Here is a 22903-nt window from a genome sequence, read left to right as displayed (position 1 = left end):
AAAGCATGCAATGTGGGTGTTAATGTAAAACTATGATGATAATAATAACCATTCGCCAACTATCGTCATGACTATCGCCATGAAAGCCCGCCATTGGCGATATGTCTGAAGATCGTCGATACACGATACTAAAGTCTATCAGCACAACCCTAGTCTAAGTATTTCACAATCTGCTCAGTTACTAGGATTTTCACGCACAACCATTTCTAGGGTTTACAAAGAATGGTGTGAAAAGGGAAAAACATTCAGTATGCGGCAGTCCTGTGGGCGAAAATGCCTTGTTGATGCTAGAGGTCAGAGGAGAATGAGCCGACTGATTCAAGCTGATAGAAGAACAACTTTGACTGAAATAACCACTCGTTACAACCGAGGTATACAGCAAAGCATTTGTGAAGCCACAACACACACAACCTTGAGGTGGGTGGGCTACAACAGCAGAAGACCCCACCGGGTACCACTCATCTCCACTACAAATAGGAAAAAGAGGCTACAATTTTGGACAGTTCACCAAAATTGGACAGTTGAAGACTGGAAAAATGTTGCCTGGTCTGATGAGTCTCGATTTCTGTTGAGACATTCAGATGATAGAGTCAGAATTTGGTGTAAACAGAATGAGAACTTGGATCCATCATGCCTTGTTACCACTGTGCAGGCTGGTGGTGGTGGTGTAATGGTGTGGGGCATGTTTTCTTGGCACACTTCAGGACCCTTAGTGCCAATTGGGCATCGTTTTCATGCCACAGCCTACCTGAGCATTGTTTCTGACCATGTCCATCCCTTTATGACCACCATGTACCCATCCTCTGATGGCTACTTCCAGCAGGATAATGCACCATGTCACAAAGCTTGAATCATTTCAAATTGGTTTCTTAAACATTACAATGAGTTCACTGTACTAAATGGCCCCCACAGTCATCTTTGGGATGTGGTAACGAGAGCGTTGTACCCTGGATGTGAATCCCACAAATCTCTATCAACTGCAAGATGCTATCCTATCAATATGGGGCAACATTTCTAAAGAATGCTTTCAGCACCTTGTTGAATCAATGCCACATAGAATTAAGGAAGTTCTGGAGGCAAAAGGGGGTCGAACACAGTATGGTGTTCCTAGTAATCCTTTAGGTGAGTGTATGTTATGTATTGTATACATGCTGCTCCTAACTAATTGCCTCTTGAGGGATTAATAAAGTTGATTGAATTGAATTGAATAATCATAAACAAAAATGCACGTGTGTGGTTTTTCAAAGAGAAATCACAGATAATAAGCAAACTTCAGATCCTTCAAAACCTATCATGTCCAGGACTTTTAATACGTCACGTGTCTTTATGGGATCTTAACAGTATGTGTGTGAATGCTTGTACAGATAACAGAAAATCATTGGCAGTGTGAATGAACCAAAAATCAAACAATCCCGGACATATTCTGGATGCATTTTTGCGTATTTTCCGTAATCTTTGTGTGAAAAGAGCTATTGAGAGTTAAAATACTCTGAGCTTCAGGTTTAAGGGCCAATATACCTTTTTCCGCATCCGCACAGCTTTCCAAGTATAGTCACCGCGGCTACGCACGGATGGCCGCGATCGACACGTACATAATACAAATGATTTCTTATTCAAATTATTACTCTACCAGGGCATCAGGGGAGGACTGATTCGCAAAATTTACAGTACATTAAAACATTTAGGATAGAAAAAGAAAAATAGCAAATCCATCATTGCAAACAAAGTTTAGAACAAACAACAAGAAAACAAAGAAAAAGAATCAAACATGGTGACAAAAATGCTCCACAGCTTTTTGTTCTTGGAAGAACGTGTGTGCGCAAATGCTGTCTATTGCCTTTGTGCAATTGTTTGTAGTGTAGTGCCCTGTCTCAACCATTCACGCGCATACGCTATCGTACACGGACTGTCCGCGGGGTCTCAAATTTTGGGCAGCACGTGGACGACCACGGACCGTCCTGATGACGAAAATGACACCATGCGGACGGCGCACGAACCTGGACAGCCCAAGTATACCTTCAGCTTTAGAGTTGAACTGATTTTCACACACTTATGAAACCAAATACATCATCAACATATTTCAAATCAATCTGGACTACATTTCAATTTAGATACAGGACTTTTATCCTTTATCATCTCAACATGAATCAAGTGAAGAGATGATGTGTGTTACAGTGTTGGGTTAAAGTACTCTCTTCTAAAACCACTGTAACACGGTCACAGCTTTTTGATAAAGATATGATCAATGTCTAAACATCTAAACATATAATCATGATCAGAATAAACAGCTCTTTCACCAACTAACTAAAAAAGCTCAGATCATCTAAAAATCTGAAATGTCCATTTTATAATTGCTAAAAACATTTAGGAGGGGATGTTTACCTTGTATCTGTGGTATGTAGGGTGCCAACAATTTGCCTCTTTTCTTTTCATAGCCCTTCTGTGTGATGTCACCTACAGAAAGAGAGAAAAAGAGAAAGTGATGAATCATGTATTGTGTGATTGAAAAGCTGATGTCACACTGTTCAGAGTCAGACCACCATCCTGACATACACACAACCATCATTACACAACATTACACACACATCCAACGATTGAAACCCACAACAATGTGTGTTTGTGTAACCCTAACACACAAAAACAAACATCCTACCATACAGCAGTATGAGAAATATCCCATTACAGACATGCTACTGGATTTAATGGGAATTTATTAGTTGTAATGGAAACTATAGGGTCTCTACTGGTATGTGATGAGTTCTCTTGGTGGGACCATTAAATCCTACTGCTAAAAACCCTACAAAAGACATTTGTAATGGTTTTAATGGTAAAAAAATGAATGGTTCCTGTGATGGCATCTCAATGGAACCCTTTGGAATTTCTGTGATGGTTTCTATTGTTTTTTTAGCAGGGATCACATATCCAATATTTAAAATTTTAATACAAATGTTCACATGCTCTCTAGGCAGGTACAAGTTCAGCCACTTGGGTTGTAATTTCACCTTGGCTGGGTTGTTTTAATCCATTGCTAAGTTAAATATAAACATTTTCTGGGTTCATTTACCCCAATGACTGGGCTTGGACCCTTTTTGACACAATGGTGGGTTGAAAATAACCTCGTATGAAGCATACGACTGTCTCTGAAAAAACTTAAGTGGAATCTGTTATCTCACCATGAGAAATAAATACATTAGGCTGTATGTTAGTAAGCAGCAGTGCTGGCCATATACACAAGAACATTTCTGAAACGAAACTTAAAAATCCTGATTGCTTCTCTGAGCAAACCCATATAATGAACAGGATTGAAAGGATTGTACTGTAATAAAGCTCAACATACTGATGGTTTACAGCAATCACTCACCACACAATGACTATGTTTCTATTCCAACCTTCATAAACAGTTATTAAAATATCATCTCAGATATTCAGTATTACAACAGCAGATCTTGCTGACAGTGGTCTGAAGGGTCCAGACACACACACACGCTTCACCAAAGTCTGTCTGTCTGGAGAACTGGCAATTTTGTAAACTGATGGAGATCTTTCCGTTCACCAACCACAGACCTCAGACCAGCATTCAATCACATAACAGAGACTGAAACACAGCTCAGATGATCCATATGTGTGTGAAGTTTAGCAGATCATGAGATGAGATCTCAGCCGATACACACAATCAGATGTTATCATGATCAAATGTGTCACAAACAAAAAACATGAAATCAATTAAACTGACAAATCAATTAGTAAGTGTCTTTGAATAACTCACATCACTCTTTAGTCTCTCGTCACATTCATGTTCAAAGCACATATGGTGCAGAATGAGTTTTAACATTTGAAAGTTTGAATCAGAAAAGCACCGACTGCGAATTTTCTTGTCTGATTCAGATTTTTCTGTAAGTGTGACCTGCCAGTACAGATTTTTGCCAATTCTGATTTTCATACTAAGAACTATAATTGTTGACTTCATGTCTTTTAGTTTGTAAACAGAATTAAAGCACTGTTTTTGTGCATGTGCGTACAGTAGAGATACAAGCTTTAAGACCCTGGGGAATCCCTGGGATGAGTGATGTAGAATGAGACTTGCGAATTAATGAAATATCTTGAAATTAAACAACAGAGAACTAAAACACAACAACAAACGCAGTGTTTATAGATGCAATGTATGTTATTTACAGCAGTTGTCTGATTAAATCCGTCTGAACAGATTAATTAGTACTCCATCCCTTACTTGACATCATCAACTATATTGTTGAGCCAACATGGTTCAAACGACAGATGTGCGACAAAGTTACTACACTCTTAAAACAGATGTGTCAAAAACAACACAATCAGTGTTAGTTAGGTACAACACAGGAAATGCATTGTCCCAAAATACACACATCTCTGTGTTTTTATTGGAACAACACATTTTGTGTTACATTTAACACAACTTCTGTTTTATTTAGGGCTGTCAAAAGATTAATCGTGATTAATCGCATACAAAATAAAAGTTAGTTTTTGCATAATTTATTTGCGTGTGTATTTTGTGTAATTATAATGTATAAACACACAGCAGCAAAGCAGCAAATTTTTATGTATATATTTTTTAATTATATGTAAAATAAAATATATCAAAATCTAAATAAATAAATGGAAAAAAAATATATATATATAAATAGTATATATAAATGTTTTTTAAATACATACAGTACAGTCCAAAAGTTTGGACACACTTGACTAAAATGTTAACTATAATTTTAATCTTTTAATCTGAAGGTATGTGGTTAAATGCATGAAATTATGTTTGTAGAAAAAACTAAACCTGTGCCAAACAGATTAATTTCTGTTATTAGAAAACTAACATTTTATTTTAAAATATTATTTTTTAAATAGATGACTTGCACTTAATATTAAAGAAAAATCTGTCAATAAGAGCCCAGATTAAATGTGAAGTCCTTCAATATTTTTTAAAATTCAGTCTAAAGTAAAACCTCAAGAAGCTTCTTGATAAAATGACAAGAGTATGGTTTTGCAATTTCTAGGCAAAGGGTGACTGCACTGAAGATAATAAAATATATCAAAATTTTGATTTATTTTGGATGCTTTCAGTCACAACATAATTCCCACAGTTGCATTTGTGTTATGCCATAGTTATTATTATTCTGTTATGTGAAAAAATATATAAATAAAGAACGAGTGAGTGTGTCCAAACTTTTGGCCTTTACTGTACATGCATGTTTATGCATTTATATAAACAAAATAATTACACAAAATGCACACACATATACTGTGCAAAAACAAACTTTTATTTTGTATGCGATTAACCGCAATTAATCATTTGACAGGCCTAGTTTTATTTTAACACAAAATGACACATAATGTGTTAAAATGACATAACATGTGTTAATAGTAGGCCTGTGCACAAAAATCGCCTGCGATTCTCATGCATGTTTTATCAGTAGTAAAGCCGATTCCTTGATTAGTATTGAATCGCCATCACCTGCTTTCAGATGGAGCGGCATTTACTACACAGAGCTGTAGTTCACCGAGAAGTAGAGCCCTGCACGGGCCAAAAGCTCCAGCCCTAACCCGGCCCTGGCCCGTAGTCTTCAAGCCCTACCTGACCCCAGCCCGACAATGCATGCAATTTTTTCAGCTCGAACCCGACCTGACCCGAGACCAATATCTTTGATGCGCGCTCTCTCTCTCTCGGATGCGCGCTCTCAAATGTGCGCTGTTTCTGCTACACACGCAAACACACACACACACAATGAGGAAAGACGCTAAAATAAGCCCGAGCCCGACCCCGGTCTGTAAAAAAAAATGGCCCAGGGCTCTACCGAGAAGCTAGGCAAAATTGCAAAGATTATCGGAGTCGATTCCTCGATTATGAACACGATTTTGCCTAGTTTCTCTATGAACTACGGCTCTGTGTAGTAAATGCCAGTCCATCTGAAAGCAGGTGATGTCGATTTACTTCTAATCACAGAACCGGCTTCACTGATGAAACACGCATGAGAATCGCAGGCGATTTTCTGCACAGCCCTAGTTAATAGCATAACACAAAAATTTGTAATATATTTACACATCCTTGAGTGTATGTTTTCAGTTCAGCAGCGAGTTTATGGCATTGTTCGGGAAACGCATCCCTGAACAGAGTCCTGCACACGGCGGGTGACCTGGTGGAATAATATCAATGTGTCATTTGCAGATGCAGGGCAGGAATCAATATACTGAAGGCATGGGTGGTTCGGGTCACAGCCTTTATGTCAAATGGATCACATTTCCGGGTATGGAATTAAATTAATGCAATTGGTGGAGAACAGGTCGGGAGCTGCTTCCACTGTGAGTGTGGCTGTGATGTTATTGCTTGTGCCACTGGCAACAAAAGGATCGAATCGGAATCAGATTGTCACCGCCGGTTACCAGTCCGGCCGATCATGCATAAAATCACCCAATTCTGGTCTCTGGTTAGTCGATCGGTGCAACTCTTTTGAATGTGCGTCAAATCCTTTAAAACTATAAACATTCAGCAACCGTAATAGAGACAATACTGATGACTCTGGATAAATCAATTGGGCTTGTTTAGTTGTTGCTTCGCACAAAGTGAAACCTTACTGGTCCACATATCCACATAGCTGTGCATTAAAAATAAAATATGCATTTTTGATACTACATTGGGAAGCAATAATACAAGAAGTGCTTATACCAAAGTTAAAAGTTTTCACAGTTCTGAAACAATCCCTGATGAGGTATTAAAGATCCAGTTTGGGAAAACTGAGGGTTTTTATCAGAATGCTGATTTCCTTGTTATCCCAGATTACTGACAGATCTTAGGCTGCACAGAAGCTTTTCTTCTTCAACAAAAGACAGATTGATTCAGCGTGAAGGCCACTGTCCTCTGACTGACACCACTAAAGACAAACACACATTCACCTCTCTCATCCAATCAAATCCATCTCAACCTTCAGGAGGGGGATGCTGGGAAATCAACCTACATCTGACAACAGTGAGTAAAACCCTCATTTTTACTTTCACATGTACCAAACACCAAAATAAAGAAAAGGTGGATCCGTCTCCAGACACGTCTCAGATATTTAAGAGGTTTTACTGTCTCCAGGGTGAGACAAACATCATGACAACAATGCAGTACTGTAGAAGAACTCAAGCCACCGACCTGACACATCAATTGTGTTCAAACACAGAGCGTGAAACACAATCAGTCTGTTCTCCTGCATACACAAACCTCTCAAAAGAGCTTCTGTCTCTGTGAAGATTCAATAACTGCATACAACACTTCCTCAACATTTCATATCATTTAAATGAGTTTGAGGTGACAGTGGTTTAGATGGGGATCAGATGCAGACATAAGAACTAAACATCAGCTGAGTATTGAAGAAGAGAATTGATGGGATTGATGATGTGGTAAAGACTGACATTATCATAATTCCTCCCACTTCGGACCCACAACCTGTAAGTTAACTCCTGTTAGCATTGCATTGTGAGCGAATCTTTCAAACATGGTAAGGAGCGTCACATTTCCGGCTGACATCAGAGGTATTCAGGTCAATACCAATGTACAGATTAGCTGGCCACTCAGGCTTTCCAAATCTGTGCGTTTCAGGAAGAGAGGGAAATTTGGAGCTACAAAAATGAATGGTATGTGGAAAATAATATGTTTTTTTAAAGCATAAACCACGCAAACAAATTATATTATACCAAATACATAAAATAACATTGTTTTTGCATTGTTTTATTTAAAAGTTTTATTTAACCAATAGTGTGAGTTTGAAGCGGGATTTTCTGTTTGTATAACAATGGAAGACAGTGACAGGACGGGACATTTACATATAAAACGTCTTCAGACCTTCATTCAGACAAAACTCATTTTCATTCGTTCTTAGAGATTATGAAAAATTAGGGCTGTGCAGTTAATCGTTTTTTTTTTCTTAAAAAAGACTACTGTCCAGATTTAATTTAAGTCTGTTAAGAGTATCTGTGAAACTATATTGATTTCAAACCTATTAAAGACAGAAGCATCTTTTCTCATGACAGTAAACTCTTCTGTGACTCAATGAGCTCAACATCACAGTTAAATATCAAACAACATGACTACTACTGAGATCAATACCAGACATTACTAACTTCATTTCAAACAAGACAAACACCCTTCAATCCCTACTTATTCAGCGAACACTGAACAAACATACAGACTAAAAATCACTAAAAACAAGTTCAGATCTCTATAAACTCAATCGAACAAATGTGTTATTCACACAGCCAGGGTTTAACTTTGTACTCTTTGTACAACAATTGTCTAACAAAAATTTAGTTTTTTTTTTCTAAAAAGCTTAATGAAAACAAAGATGAACTAAATAAAAGTTTCTCTGAGGCTGCAAGTAACTGACAAACAGAAGAGAGGAAACTAACAGTAACATCACAATACTCACATATCCATCAATGAGAGTCTTCATGAGAGCAACATCAGAGAAATAATATCAGTCCAACACATACAGTCTGAATATCTCTACACAAGATTCTCTGTCTGTCTGTCTGTCTGTAGAGCAATAAAAGTGTACAGAAGTGTAGAGCAGCATTGATGATACACACACACATACACACACACACACACACACACACACGTGTCCACAATTCATCCAACCGGCACATCGACTCCTCACCGAGTCTGGTTAACAAGAGTAAGATCCCCACCTCTCTCTCTCTCTCTCTCTCTCTCTCGTTTATGACCCCTCCTCTGTTTCTCAGTCAGACTGATGGATTAAAGCGTAACAAACCCCTCCAACCCCCAACACACCAAACACTCTCTAACAAATAAACCTTTTACAAAGGAACCACAATTCACCAAACATCTCTCTTATGATATCTTTTTCTTTACTGTGCTTCTTTTTTAAATCTAAACATTATTGATCTTACATTATGTTTTTCAGATGTTCTTAAAATCACACACACACACACGCACGCACACACACACACACACACACACTTTTAACTTTGCTGTGTTATGACCCATATCAAATCAAATGATAATGTACTCATTTAAAGACACTGCGCTGTTAACCCAGATATTGTCTTTACTTAAACAATAAAGTGAACATTGCTTATTATTTTGTTCTCAAACTTCATCAGTGTGCGGCCCCCCTTGTGTACAGTGCATCCATACATGGCCCCTCCAAAGAAAATTTATGACAAACATTTCAAAACTTAAAATTTTAATTAAACAAAATATATTAAATGAATCAATGTAGTGTTGTTGGTTAGTACCCTTATTTTTCTGAGGTGCATTTGTGAAGAACTGAGGTCGATTGAACCCATACGCAAACGATATCGAGGAGTGAAGATTGAACATTTATTACAAGAAACAAAAAGCCCACGAGGGGGCAAAACTACATAAAACATGGTATACAAAACACTGACACAACTTGAATAACAAGACTAAAAACTAAACTGAAGAACAGCATGACATACAGCATGACATGACATGAATGAACACAATGAACCAGCACAAGACAAGAGACAAGAGGATATTAAATAGGGAAACTTAACGAGGGCAACACTGTGCGAGGGATGAACTAATAATGAATAATTAACAGAGAGAACAAGGGGGGCGGTGACTAGAGACGAGACACCAGAGGCACATGCCACAATAAACAAGGCATAAGCCTCCACATGAAACAAGAGACTGTCAGAACCCTGCCATCACTCTAAAACATAAATATAAAACAAGATTCTCGTGGCAGAGTCCTGACAGTATTACACAGAATTTATAATAAATGAATGTATTTTATAAAATGACGTTAATCTGCCCCCCCCGGCCCATTTTAGGGTCCCCAGTTTGAGAACCACTATTGTAAGGAATACCCATAATCCTTTCTGCCTGAATATTTTGATTATTTATGCTTTTTCACAGAATTAGAAATGATAAGAACCACGACAACTTAAATATTTGTTGATAAAATGCCATAGAGGTTTAAGCTATTATTTTATTAATGTTGTTTTGTTGTTAATTATAATTTTCTGAAGTCACCGTTCATGTGATAATTTTTTAACATGAACTGTGTTCAGCACATTTTATTGTATTTCTCTCAACAGTACTGACAGTGCATGTCAAAAACGCAGTGTTTATGTGGAGAATCATGTTTATTCAACTATTGACTTATAGTCAGTCATAGGGTTGTATACCACGGTATTGGCATGTATGGTTATCATAGCGGGAACATTTGCTTATCCACAGTTTTGGCCAAAAATTTAAGCAGATCTCACATGCACTGCTGCACATCTGCGTCTTTTCCATGACTCCACTCATATATATTATATATATATATATATACTGCTGAGAAAATGTCAGAGCCAGAGGCTACAAATTTTAATCTCTATTCCCTGCCGAAAAAGTTAAAATCTGCAGTATGGGAATACTTTGGGTATCCAAAATGGCCTCGGAATCTTTATTTTTTTCAAATGATACTCAAACTTCTATAAAGTTTTTTTTCCAGAAAAAAGTTTGATATAATAAACCATATGTCCAACGCAAAAACCCTACATGTTTTCATTTATTTAAGGGTCATTACATCTGATGTTTATATTAATAATGATTGTTTAATAGCATATACCATGAAACCATGATATTGTCTGAGACGATTATCATACCGTGTAAATCTTATACCGTTACAACCCTAATCAGTCATGAATTGTGTGTTATAATGCAATTTATAACAGTAAAAGTAATATAATTATAAATTAATTAAAAATAGAACATATTTGAATTCAGTTAACTAAATGGAGATGTTGGAAAGAGCAGCTGACTATACATTAATATAAATTTAAAGTTAAATGTATTCTTGTTTTAGTTCACATTACTTTTAAACCAGTTTTTTAAGTAAATTCAAGTCTGGGTTTTCAGTGTGGTTTGACTGCAGCCCTGCACGACTGTGGAGATGTTAGACAGAAAGTCTCTGAGCTCATACGAGTTTAAGCTCAAAACACGTTTAACCATCAAACACTTCTTTGTCCAAACTAAAACCTTTATTTACATAAAAACAAACACACATACACACTCAGATGCATAACAAACATGCACGTGACACACAAAGCACACCTGCCACATCTAAACCCCCCACCCACCCCGATCATCCAGCGTTCATCATCCAGCAGAGAGAAAGAGATGAACTGAATACACAAAGTCTCTTAATTTACGTTTATTCATTGAGTAAATATCAGAAGACGCTCAGGGTGGTTTTTCAGAAAGCTGATTATGTGACATACCCGGGGTATGTTTGAATTTTAAAATGTCTTTGTGTATTCCCAGTGTGCGCGCATTAACTTTCAGATACCAGTAGGAGGTGGACTGAACTGAACTAACTCTTATCAGGTGTTTTGGAACCAACATGATCAGGGTAAGCAAATTTTGGTTTAATGAACCAAAGGTTCAGGGTTTGGCTGATGGTAGGTTAACCCCGTCTCTGGAATACACTCCAAGGGATATCTTACAGTCAATGTAATCTCTTAACTAAAGAGAAGCAATGAAAGCTCAATAAGTTAATCTTCTGTTTGAGGTATAATGATGATAAGAAGTCTCATTGTACTTCTAAGACTTGATGTAGATATTTTAGAAAGCTTTTCAGATGTTTCTTTGTGTCTAAACAGGATCTGTAAACAAACAACACCAGACTTCTATCTAATCTTCTTATAGCTGAAGTATAGAGAGGAGTGTTAAACTGAACATAAAACAAACACACACACACACACACACACACACACACACACACACACACACACACACACACACACACACACACACACACACACACACACACACACACACACACACAGAGAGATACTATATATAGAAAATATATTAATGCTTTAAAAATACTTTTTATTCAGCTTCATCATGACATTACAAGCCATTCTGTATCATTCAGATGTCATCTAAATGTATAATGATTTTAATTCATAGGAATGAATTCAGATATATAAATACTGCTAAATCAAATCTTTTATTAAAATACAAAATCTAGGCGAATAAACAAACGGCTGATCTGATATCAGCCCATCCACATTTAAACATCAACAGATGCTACACTAACTTTTTGCACTGGTGCGCCTAACTTTTTTTCTTAGGTGCACCAGCACAAAAGTTGGGTCGGGTGCACCAAAATTTTTGACTGCATTGCATTTAACAGCGCAGTTTTACAAGCACCCATAGTGGTTAAATGTACAGAATATAAATTAACATGTATTTTATAATTTTCATGCTGTGATTATTTTTTCCCTTATAGTCTATTGCTTTTATGTTTTTTCTAAAATCTATTTCCTAAAAATAGTTTTAATACATTGCTTTGTTCCCATCTTTCATTGTATATATATATATAAAAATGTAAAAACATAACTCTCCAGTCATACAAGACGCATAGCTTATAGTAAAGGAAACAGAGACTGAAAACATTAAAATCTGTATATTTAATGCAGAGTAAGTTTGTTGGCTAATGGTGATTTTCTACAAGACAATGCAGTGATTATGAGGTAGTGTTATTTCTTAGCTTAATTTCTGGTTAATGAGAACAAGAGCACACAATGGACTTATTTAATTGCATTTTGTCTTTTTCGCGCACATAAGTTGAAGTTATGTCTGCAAAACATTAAGTTCATTTTATATCTATGTTTAATTTGATTCATCTGACAGAATCATCTTTATCCATCTATGTTTAAAATTACTCATGTAATCGCCAGACTTCTTTTGCAAAGAAACAAAAAAGAATGGTCTGTAAGACTGTAATATATTTACCACCTATAGTAAATATACATGAAGTCAGCACAAAATACATATCAAAGACCCAGACCACAGAATGAAAAATGAAGATAAAATATTCAGGTGCGTAGAATGCGCACATACACACACAATCTCATCTGTTGTGTTGTGTGACAGTCTGTGCCTGTGGTCTCGCTGGGTTTTCGGGCAGAAAGACCACCAGTCTGCACTCCAGTACCATCTGTCTAATAATCTCACAGACAGGAACTGAGAGACACCACACATACGGCCCTTCTTGAATGAAGAACACTATCAGCAGGTGGCAGCAGAGAGCCATTGAACACAACGTACCACACCTCTTTCTATCTGTCCCCTTCATAAACCCCAATCCATTCACAAATACACCTGAATGAGACCTGAGACCAACATACGACACCCGGCATCACATCTGATTCAGTTCACAGATAACACCCATCCATCACCTATCTTTACATAGATCAGAGAAAGACACTGGACAGCACTGTATGATTATGAGACAGGTGACCATTGTGCACACATGACACTCCACTGCAGTCCCTTATCTCATTTTTCATCCTCACGGGCAAACACAAGAGGAAAATCAGGAAGATCAACTTTACATTTACATATTCGGCATCTGACAGACACATTTATTCAAAGCACGTCTAAGTGTGTTTCCTAGGATTTGAACCGGTGACCTTTGTGCTTCTAACGCAATGTGAAATTAACTGGGCAACAGAAAGAGTTTTGTGTTAACTATATGTGGAGTTAACTGAAAGGATCCAGAGTTGTGTTTTATAATGTTGTGTTCAGAGTATTTCTGAACAGAGACGGAAATCCACCCATTTATCGGCCTACAGCCGCCGAAAAAAATTAAGAGACCACTCCAGTTTTGCCTTTAACCATAATTTCGACATGTATTGTGATCATTTCAGTCCACTGTCTGTTGAATTTCAACAAAAGCAAACATCAGGAGTGACATAAAGTCACCCAACAGGAAACATAAAAGATTAAGAGCATGGTAGGACATATGAAAGATGTGATTCAAAATAAGGTTAGTTACATAAAATGTATAGACGGTTTCTTCGGACACACGTGTGGTGACGCTGCTACGTGTCTGGTCGGAACTTTACCTCCAATTTCTGTTTGTTTAATGTTCTGACTAGTTGCTAAACTGAACTCTTGCACAAATACCTCGTCGAAAATAAATGTTTTGGTTTCCACACTTTAAAAAATACTTTGCTGCGTTAAACATTTTTGTTAAATCAACTCAGATTTACAAGCCATGTCAACAGAGATGAGTTGTCACAACTTATAAAATATAGTTGAGAAAAGTCAACTTAATTTTATAAGTTATAACAACTTATGACAACTCTAGTCAATATAAATAATAGTAAGTTGAAATGACTTGTAAATCCGAGTTGACTCCACAAAAAATTTAAGGCAGCAAAGTATTTTTTACAGTGTAGGTAATCTATGTGTTGTTTATTTGGCTTGTTATATAAATAAACTACTTTAAAAGGACTTTGTTGTTATTTATTCTTAGCGGATTTTACAGGAAGTTACATGTTGACCACGAAAGCCTTTGTTTATGTTGTCACTGCTGAAACCGTCTATATTTCTGAAAATTTTCTAAAATATTATATGAAGCATTTCGTTATTGAGAAATTAATTTGAACTTGTTTTTTCTGCAGTATTCAAGGTTGAAAAACACTGTATATTTTTGTTATTTAGACCGTAAGTAAATAAATACAAATAAAAACATTAGGAACTTGGCAGAAATGTTGTCAGTAGTTGACAGAAAAAAACACAAAATTATCATTTTACTTAAAGGTACTGTAGGATTTTAAGTGTTTTATTAATCAAAATGAATGTCTTTATTCATAAATATGTCCTCATTGGTGTCAAATGACCTCTGCCAGTGATCTGACTTTTCTTTGTAAGCTTAGAATTTCTTTTCTTTACTTACATTGGACGGGTAAGTCTAAGGAGGCACCCATATCGTTCCGCCGTATTGATAAACTATAATATCAGAGAGGGACAAAAAGCACTAGCCTACCAATGCATTTCCACAACGCGTTATCATTCAGAACACGTGAACCAGCCAAAACAGAAAAGGAGATCAGCGATTACATAACGGCTACTGTAGTTGCAACACGCATTTGGAAAAGCGAGGCGCTAGAGAGCACTATTAGTTTGAATGCAAAATACAATTTCACCACTAGATGGGGGTAAATCCTACTTGTTGCCCCTTTAAACAAATACCTATAAATAGTAAATCTTACCAAAAACTAAATATAATCTTGAAATGGTCTCTTAATTATTTCCGCATCTGTATAATCCGCAGTCACTAAAATCACTATCGGACATCGGCAGATTGTTAAAAACAGTCGATGGTCAGGGCAGATTATATCCTTACAATCATGAACACATCATAACAGATTTGTACACTAGAATTTTTATAACATTATATTTTGAAATGAGTATAAAACAAAACTATCGGTATAGGTAGATGTCAATGTCATTCTAAATAGAAACTCTGTATTGGCACAGACATTGTGTGTTGATGCATACCTAGTTATTAATACTCCACAAAGATAGTTAAATTAATAAAATAAATACTAGTAGAAACAATTTATAATTTTACACACAAAAACAATTCTTTATTCATCAGATCATAAGATGTTTTTCTTAGACCTGTGCTATATTGCAACACTCATAAACAGGCAAACTGGCAAATATCTGATGTCTTTGTCATCTCTAGTGGCTTAAAAACTTTACATTAATACAATCTACCACAGATTATACTTGTGTCAGATACACAGATAGAGATCAGGTTTACTGACCATAACCATGTCTCATGACACTGTCAGCTGTTACTTTATAATGATAAGAATACAGAAGTGAAAGAATCTAGAATGCACAAGATCTGTGTGATGTCAGAGGTGTGACATCACTCGCGGTCACTTCACTTCATTGATCATAAAACAACATCTGACTGAGGAGGAAAGGTCAAATGTGTGTGTGCATGAGCTAAGATAAAGATAACCTTGAGACACCTTCAGTATACAGTCAGTCACCATCCATAAATTCTTGGACACTTAACAACCATTAGATAACCCGCCATGATGTCAACAGAAGGAAATGATGCTTTACACAGTAACAGAATAACACAGAAGATACTAACATGTTTTAACACAAGCATGAACATTTGATTTTATACATCATAAGTCAATGATGCTAACAATACAAGATAGGATTTTGAGGATGACCATATCAAGCTAAAGATGAAAGCTCAAACCTTCTTGACAAACTGGGCACTCGAAAATCCACAAAGTCTATAGCACGACTTTCTTGACTGATGCTGACGTTCTGGTGAAGGTTTGTGCTCACTTAAAGCAAGGATTAGTCCATTTTCTTTAAAAAAAATCCAGATAATTTACTCACCACCATGTCATCCAAAATGTTGATGTCTTTCTTTGTTCAGTCGAAAAGAAATTATGTATTTTGAGAAAAACATTCCAGGATTTTTCTCATTTTAATAGACTTTAATGGACACCAACACGTAACAGTTTTAATGCAGTTTAAAATTGCAGCTTCAATGGACTCCAAACGATCCCAAACGAGGCAAAAGGGTCCCACCCAGCGAAACGATTGTCACTTTTGACAAGAAAAATATGCACTTTTAAACCACAACTTCATGATTATCTCCGGTCCTGTGACGTGCCAGCGCGACCTCACGTAATTGCATAATGCTGTGAAAGGTAACGTGTTACATATATGAAACGCACATTTGCGGACCATTGTAAACAATAAACTGACACAAAGACATTAATTATTATCATTCGACATACAACAACATAGGAACGGTCCTCTTTCTCCACACTTGTAAACACTGGGGCGTAGTTTCGCAAACGTCCTCCGTGACCTCTTGAGTGACGTGATGACGTATTGCGTATTGCGAGAAGTTGTGGTTTAAAAGTGCATATTTTTTAATTTTCTTGTCAAAATTATTAACGTTTCGCTAGATAAGACCCCCACGCCCCGCTTGAGATCATCCAGAGTCCTTTGAAACCCCGAAACTGCAATTTTAAACTGCATTACAATGTGTTGGGGTCCATTAAAGTCCACCAAAATGAGAAAAATCCTGGAATGTTTTCCCCAAAATAACACAACCTCTTCTCGACTGAACAAGGACGGACGTTGGCATTTTGGATGACATGATGGTGAGTAAATTGTCTGGATTTTTTTTTTTTTAAAGAAAATTTACTAATCCTTTTAGCTTATCGTGTTATTGCAGAGCTCACGTGCAGCTGTTCAGTTACTCCACTTCCTCCATCTGACCTCACTTTTACAAACTCAATTAATCAAACAAACTAGGCCAAACTAACAACAGCACAAAGGATGGAAGTCAGATCACCTCTGGGATGGTTTTTCTCTTATTTTCCAGGGTTAGTAAACACAAGACTTGGTGAGCTGGGCTGATGAATATTATAATAATTATAGTAATTCTTACTTGAGAAAGCACCAGATATTTGATCCCACATATTTTTAGCAATAATGTACAAGATGCTGTGCTAAATTGTAAAAATAGTCATTGATGTAGGTTGTTGTTAGGCGAGAAACACAAACTATGATGTATGATTTAGTTTAATTCTGAGTTGTTTATCAAATGAGTGAGCCATTTTAGTTGATTTGTGGATTATTTTGACAGATTCACAAGAATCAATGTTCATGAATTTGGCTACAGTGTTCATAACCAAATCCCAACCCTACTGACAATGTTCTGAATAGCCAATGTTCAAACTTGGCTTTTTATCATACTGTACATCTTTTTTAAAGCATCACATGCGTTTTACACAAGTTGAGCAAAGTGCTTTCCAATATGCCAATATTTCCCCTCTGCTGTGTTCCCGTGGGTCCACCTGACCTCCGTGAGTTTCCAGCAGATCTCAGAATGCTTTTGAAGAGCTCTAAGTCAGTCCAAGGAATCCAGCGGGAGACAGTTTCTCTTTGAACCCATCAAATTCATCTAAGCTCTCCCAAGGGGTCGTGTGGAGGGGGTGCAATGAGGATTGAGATGAATCATGTCCAGGAGTGTCTCCACCCCTCACAGGCATTGTTCCAGAGAGGTCTGGCATCTGGAACCCGAAGGATTTTTATGGCATTGATTTAAACACAGACTTCCAGCATCTGCGGCTCTTCCCCCCTCATTCTGGAAAACCGGCCCAACCGAGGGTCTCCATGGTGACTGCCTCCTCCAACGGACACACGGGACGTTTGGTACGAGAGGTCGGGTTTAAAACAGTGAAGGATTGATGGCTCGTATCAAATCAGTGCTAAAACACAGTTCACAAATCAACAGCACATTAACATCCAGGATAGATCTTATTGGCTCTCAAAATCTGACTGAAGTGTAATAAACTAACAACAGACTATAAGACAGTGGAGAGGTGCAAACAAAGAAAGATTGATGGATAGCCAGGACAGCTCTACTAGTTGATCAAACTCCTCTGAGCCCCTCCAGTTGCCAAGCATTTCCCTCTTTATTGTTTGGAATGTTGGCGTCCGCGGCAGGAAGTGGTTTCTTTGTGTTCCACCTCCTTCCTGCTGCCTCACTGCTATGAGCTGTTCAGAGCTTACAGACAGGACAACAGTCAACTGTGTGTGTGTGTGTGTGTGTGTGTGTGTGTGTGTGTGTGTGTGTGTGTGTGTGTGTGTGTGTGGTTACAGGAAGCTGATTGTAAGAAGCCCACCGGGTCTCTGTTCATACATGACAGGTGACAAACACTACTCGTGCTGTAAAAAGAACAGGATAGTTGGGATCGACCTCTCTGATAAAGACACACAGTACTACTTTGAAAACAAGTAGTAGTTTGTGTGAATCTGCTCTAGTCTATAACATTAAACACAATGTGTGAAACATGCTGGCAACATGAATAGGAATTTGCACCGTCTAATTTTGAACTAGAGGCAAAAGAAAGTATAAATGTCGGTTTTGGTCGAAATTAAGGTTTTCTTTATAAATAAGAACATTAATCCATCGTCTAGCGATAGTCATTAAGCATTTAAAATGATGTTTATTGGTACGTTTTCTAAGAGGCGTTCGTACAGATCTTTGTGACGTCACTTCTTGTTGACGTTCGAAGTGTTGTAAACAAAACGGAGCGTAGCTAACTCCTCCCCCTCCCTTCCTAGCTTTCTGAAAGAGTCATCTACATTCTCCACCAATCACCTAAACAGCATTACAAATGTACAGTAACAAGTATCATACATTTCAACATTCAGTGACGCATCATTTCAGTCTACTCCTTACAAAAAGCCATTGTTTGGCTCAAATATATCATTAAACCAAGTGGCAACCTTCCAGTCTCTCTCTTGAATCCTACACAGAAGTAATTTAAACTGCAAATCATTGTCTGACCGCTAGAGACAGACTCCAAAAGGAACAGAAGTCAACCCCACAGACCCCCCATGTTATAATGCCTGGAACTAAAAGCGGTTTTATTTATATCTATATAGCTAATTTTGACAACCTTAACCCTGGAGAACCCAAGGGTCCAATTTGGCCATGTTAATTAATGCTAAGAGAAGGGTTCTGTCATGGGCTTGCCAGATCTTTTGTACTAGACTCAGGTCTGAGTGTATCTGGCAAGACCATGACAGTACTATGTTCTGTGTGGGGGACATGTGGAGTCATATTATATGTGTGGCTTCCACATGTTCCCAGTGTCTTGTCGCTGTCATGGTCTTGAAAGACCTTGGTGTAGATTCAGGTCTTATTTCAGAGGGCAAGATTATGGCAGCATTGTGTTCTGTGTGGGAACACGTGTTTTCATATGTATTTGTGTCACGTGCTCCCAGTGTCTTGTCACTTTCACCCTACTCCCTTATGTACTTGTGTGTTACGTAATTAATTATGTTCACCTGTTTCCCATTGATGTCGTGTATTTATAATGCCCTCTGTTTGTCTGTCGTGTGCGCGTTCATTGTCTTCAGTCAGAGTTTCATGTCATACGTGTTTCTGACTCCTGATTATGTGTTTATTTGGTTCCAGTGTTTTGTTCCTGTTTCGTGTTTATCATCCGTGTTTATTTATCTGTTTTACCCCCACGTGGGTTTTTGTGTTTAATAAATCTCCAGTTTTGTATTTCAGTTGTGTCTGCGTTTGGGTTCTCTCTTTTGTTAAAACCGATCGTGACAGGTTCTTGGGTTCTCCAGGGTTAATGATCTGCGATCACTTAAGTGACAGGTGAACTGCTGCTGCTGTCACTACTGTTTAGCTAGTGGACATGGTTTAACAACCAAGCACCTCAGCTCCAATCATGTTGGACTTCTGAAATGCTTTGTTGTGAAGGCACATCACATAGTGATGTTTATTGTTTTATACCATCTATGCACTAAACTCATTTTGTGCTGTACATCTTAATTGTATAGGAAACAACAGCATTCAGTTTAATCTACTCTTCCGTTGTCACACTTGAGCTCATGAGCTTATGTATTTTTCTGCTGTGAAGCTAAACAGATCAGGACCAAAGGCTCTGAATACTGTGCTGATGTTCTGGGGTTGTGCTGATGATGTCCCAGCTCTCAATCAGGCATTGGCATTAATACAGGTGTAATATTAGAGGTCAGGAGTATCTAAGGGTTCAGCAGGGGCAGATTGTAGGAGGAGACTGTTCTGTAGTATGACAAGATTAATAGGAGGGGAGGGAAGAAAGAGGCAGAGAGTGGGAATGAATCAAGGGGAGGTGCTATAAACAGACAGGAGTAAAAAAACCCTGAAATTAGTTAAACATGCTATGTGTCTTATAAGGTCAGCCTAGATTTCTTGAACAACAAACCTAATTGAGTTTTTCTTTCTAACCATTAGACTTAAACCAGGTAGTGTGCAACTCAACCTTTAAGGCATCATGTAAATGATCTTTGTTATAAATGGCTAACCTCCACAAAATCTTTATTTCAAATAAGCAACAAAAATCCTGATTCTGACCTTCAGACATCGGCTACACATTTATCTACATTTACATATACATTTCTCCAGTCTCCATTTCTCCTCTAACTGCTCACTTCAGCTGCAGGAAAACTCTGCCACAGTCATCATCTAATCAAACACACACACATACTTTAGCTTAGACTCTTTGTGTGTTCTAACAGCTTCCTGTCTGCAAGGATCCGATGTGACTGCTCTCTGTCTGAAGATCGGATCTGACTGCTCTCTGTCTTTGAGGATCTGATGTGACCTCTTTTTGCGTGAGGGTCCGATCTGACTGCCCTCTGTCTAAGGATCCAATCTGACTGCTCTCTGTCTAAGGATCCAATCTGACTGCTCTCTGTCTAAGGATCCAATTTGACTGCTCTCTGTCTGAGTATCCAATCTGACTGCTCTCTGTCTGTGAGGATCCGATCGGACTGCTCTCTGTCTAAGGATCCAATCTGACTGCTCTCTGTCTAAGGATCCAATCGGACTGCTCTCTGTCTAAGGATCCAATCTGACTGCTCTCTGTTTGTGAGGATCCGATCTGACTGCTCTCTGACTAAGGATCCAATCTGACTGCTCTCTGTCTAAGGATCCAATCTGACTGCTCTCTGTCTGAGTATCCAATCTGACTGCTCTCTGTCTGTGAGGATCCCATCTGACTGCTCTCTGTCTAAGGATCCAATTTGACTGCTCTCTGTCTGTGAGGATCCGATCTGACTGCTCTCAGTCTGAGTATCCAATCTGACTGCTCTCTGTCTGTGAGGATCCGATCTGACTGCTCTCTGTCTGAGGATCTAATTGAACTGCTCTCTGTCTAAGGATCCAATTTGACTGCTCTCTGTCTGTGAGGATCTGATCTGACTGCTCTCTGTCTGTGAGGATCCAATCTGACTGCTCTCTGTCTAAGGATCCAATTTGACTGCTCTCTGTCTGTGAGGATCTGATCTGACTGCTCTCTGTCTGTGAGGATCCGATCTGACTGCTCTGTCTAAGGATCCAATTTGACTGCTCTCTGTCCGAGTATCCAATCTCACTGCTCTCTGTCTGTGAGGATCCAATCTGACTGCTCTCTGTCTAAGGATCCAATCTGACTGCTCTCTGTCTAAGGATCCAATCTGACTGTTCTCTGTCTAAAGATCCAATCTGACTGCTCTCTGGGTGAGGATCTGATCTGACTGCTCTCTGTCTGAGGATCCAATCTGACTGCTGTCTGTCTAAGGATCCAATTTGACTGCTCTCTGTCTGTGAGGGTCCGATCTGACTGCTCTCTGTCTGAGTATCCAATCTGACTGCTCTCTGTCTGTGAGGATCCGATCTGACTGCTCTCTGCCTAAGGATCCAATCTGACTGTTCTCTGTCTGTGAGAATCTGATGTGACCACTCTCTGTCTGTGAGGATCTGATCTGACCGCTCTCTGTCTAAGCATCCAATCTGACTGCTCTCTGGGTGAGGATCCGATCTGACTGCTCTCTCTTTGCAAGAATCCTTTCTGACTGCTTTCAGCTAGCCGTGAAATCCATGCAGACTGGATATGCTATATTCCTATATAAAAACTCTAGCTTCCAACCGTACATAATACTGTTGTGCAATGCCCAGATGAGATATCTTAAAAAATAATGTTTTGCATATGTATGAGAAAATCCTTTATCATTTTTAATGTGTGTTTTACATTTTCCTCTGAAGTATTTACTGTATGTGTGTACATACAGTGACATCATCATACAAGTGCATCTCCATGAAGTCATGCCTAAAAAAGTGCAGTTTTCGCCCTGAGCTGTTGAACGCAGCATACATTAGACAAACAAAAACTAATTACAGAGGTGGAGCAAATGTCTCTGGATTTGATATCTAAAAAGTGATTCCCATAAGATAAACCCTTTGTTCGGATCTGGCTCTAACAGATCTGTTTAATCCAGCAAATGAACACAAAGACTGTCGAGTTTAAATAAACAGATCTGATGACAGCTACATTCATACTGACATTAACTGATGATATGACCGTTGCAAACACCCTGCATGTTAACTGAGTACAAATGTGCCATTAACAGTGATCCTCCAGCCTTACTCACTACTGTATTTCCTTATGTAAACTTAAGAGGACATGCACAGTGATCTTAAATTAGACCTGTGTGTTTATTTAAAACACCTTTAAATACAGA

At 38.1% G+C, this 22903-nt stretch overlaps 1 protein-coding gene across 3 annotated transcripts in view; it reads right to left on the bottom strand.

Annotated features, from left to right (window-relative positions):
- Positions 1-22903, bottom strand: part of dip2a (disco-interacting protein 2 homolog A) — a 134697-nt gene that overhangs the window by 67274 nt on the left and 44520 nt on the right. For all 3 annotated transcript variants that reach the window (XM_073854889.1, XM_073854890.1, XM_073854891.1), the window contains exon 2: positions 2383-2454. In XM_073854889.1, coding sequence (XP_073710990.1) covers positions 2383-2454 — 72 coding nt within the window. The remainder of the gene's footprint in view (positions 1-2382; positions 2455-22903) is intronic.

This window comes from Misgurnus anguillicaudatus, chromosome 17 (genome assembly GCF_027580225.2).
Source record: "Misgurnus anguillicaudatus chromosome 17, ASM2758022v2, whole genome shotgun sequence".
Taxonomy (NCBI): Eukaryota; Metazoa; Chordata; class Actinopteri; order Cypriniformes; family Cobitidae; genus Misgurnus; species Misgurnus anguillicaudatus.
The sequence above is the reverse complement of the archived record's forward strand: the minus strand, read 5'-3'. Positions and strand labels throughout refer to the sequence as shown.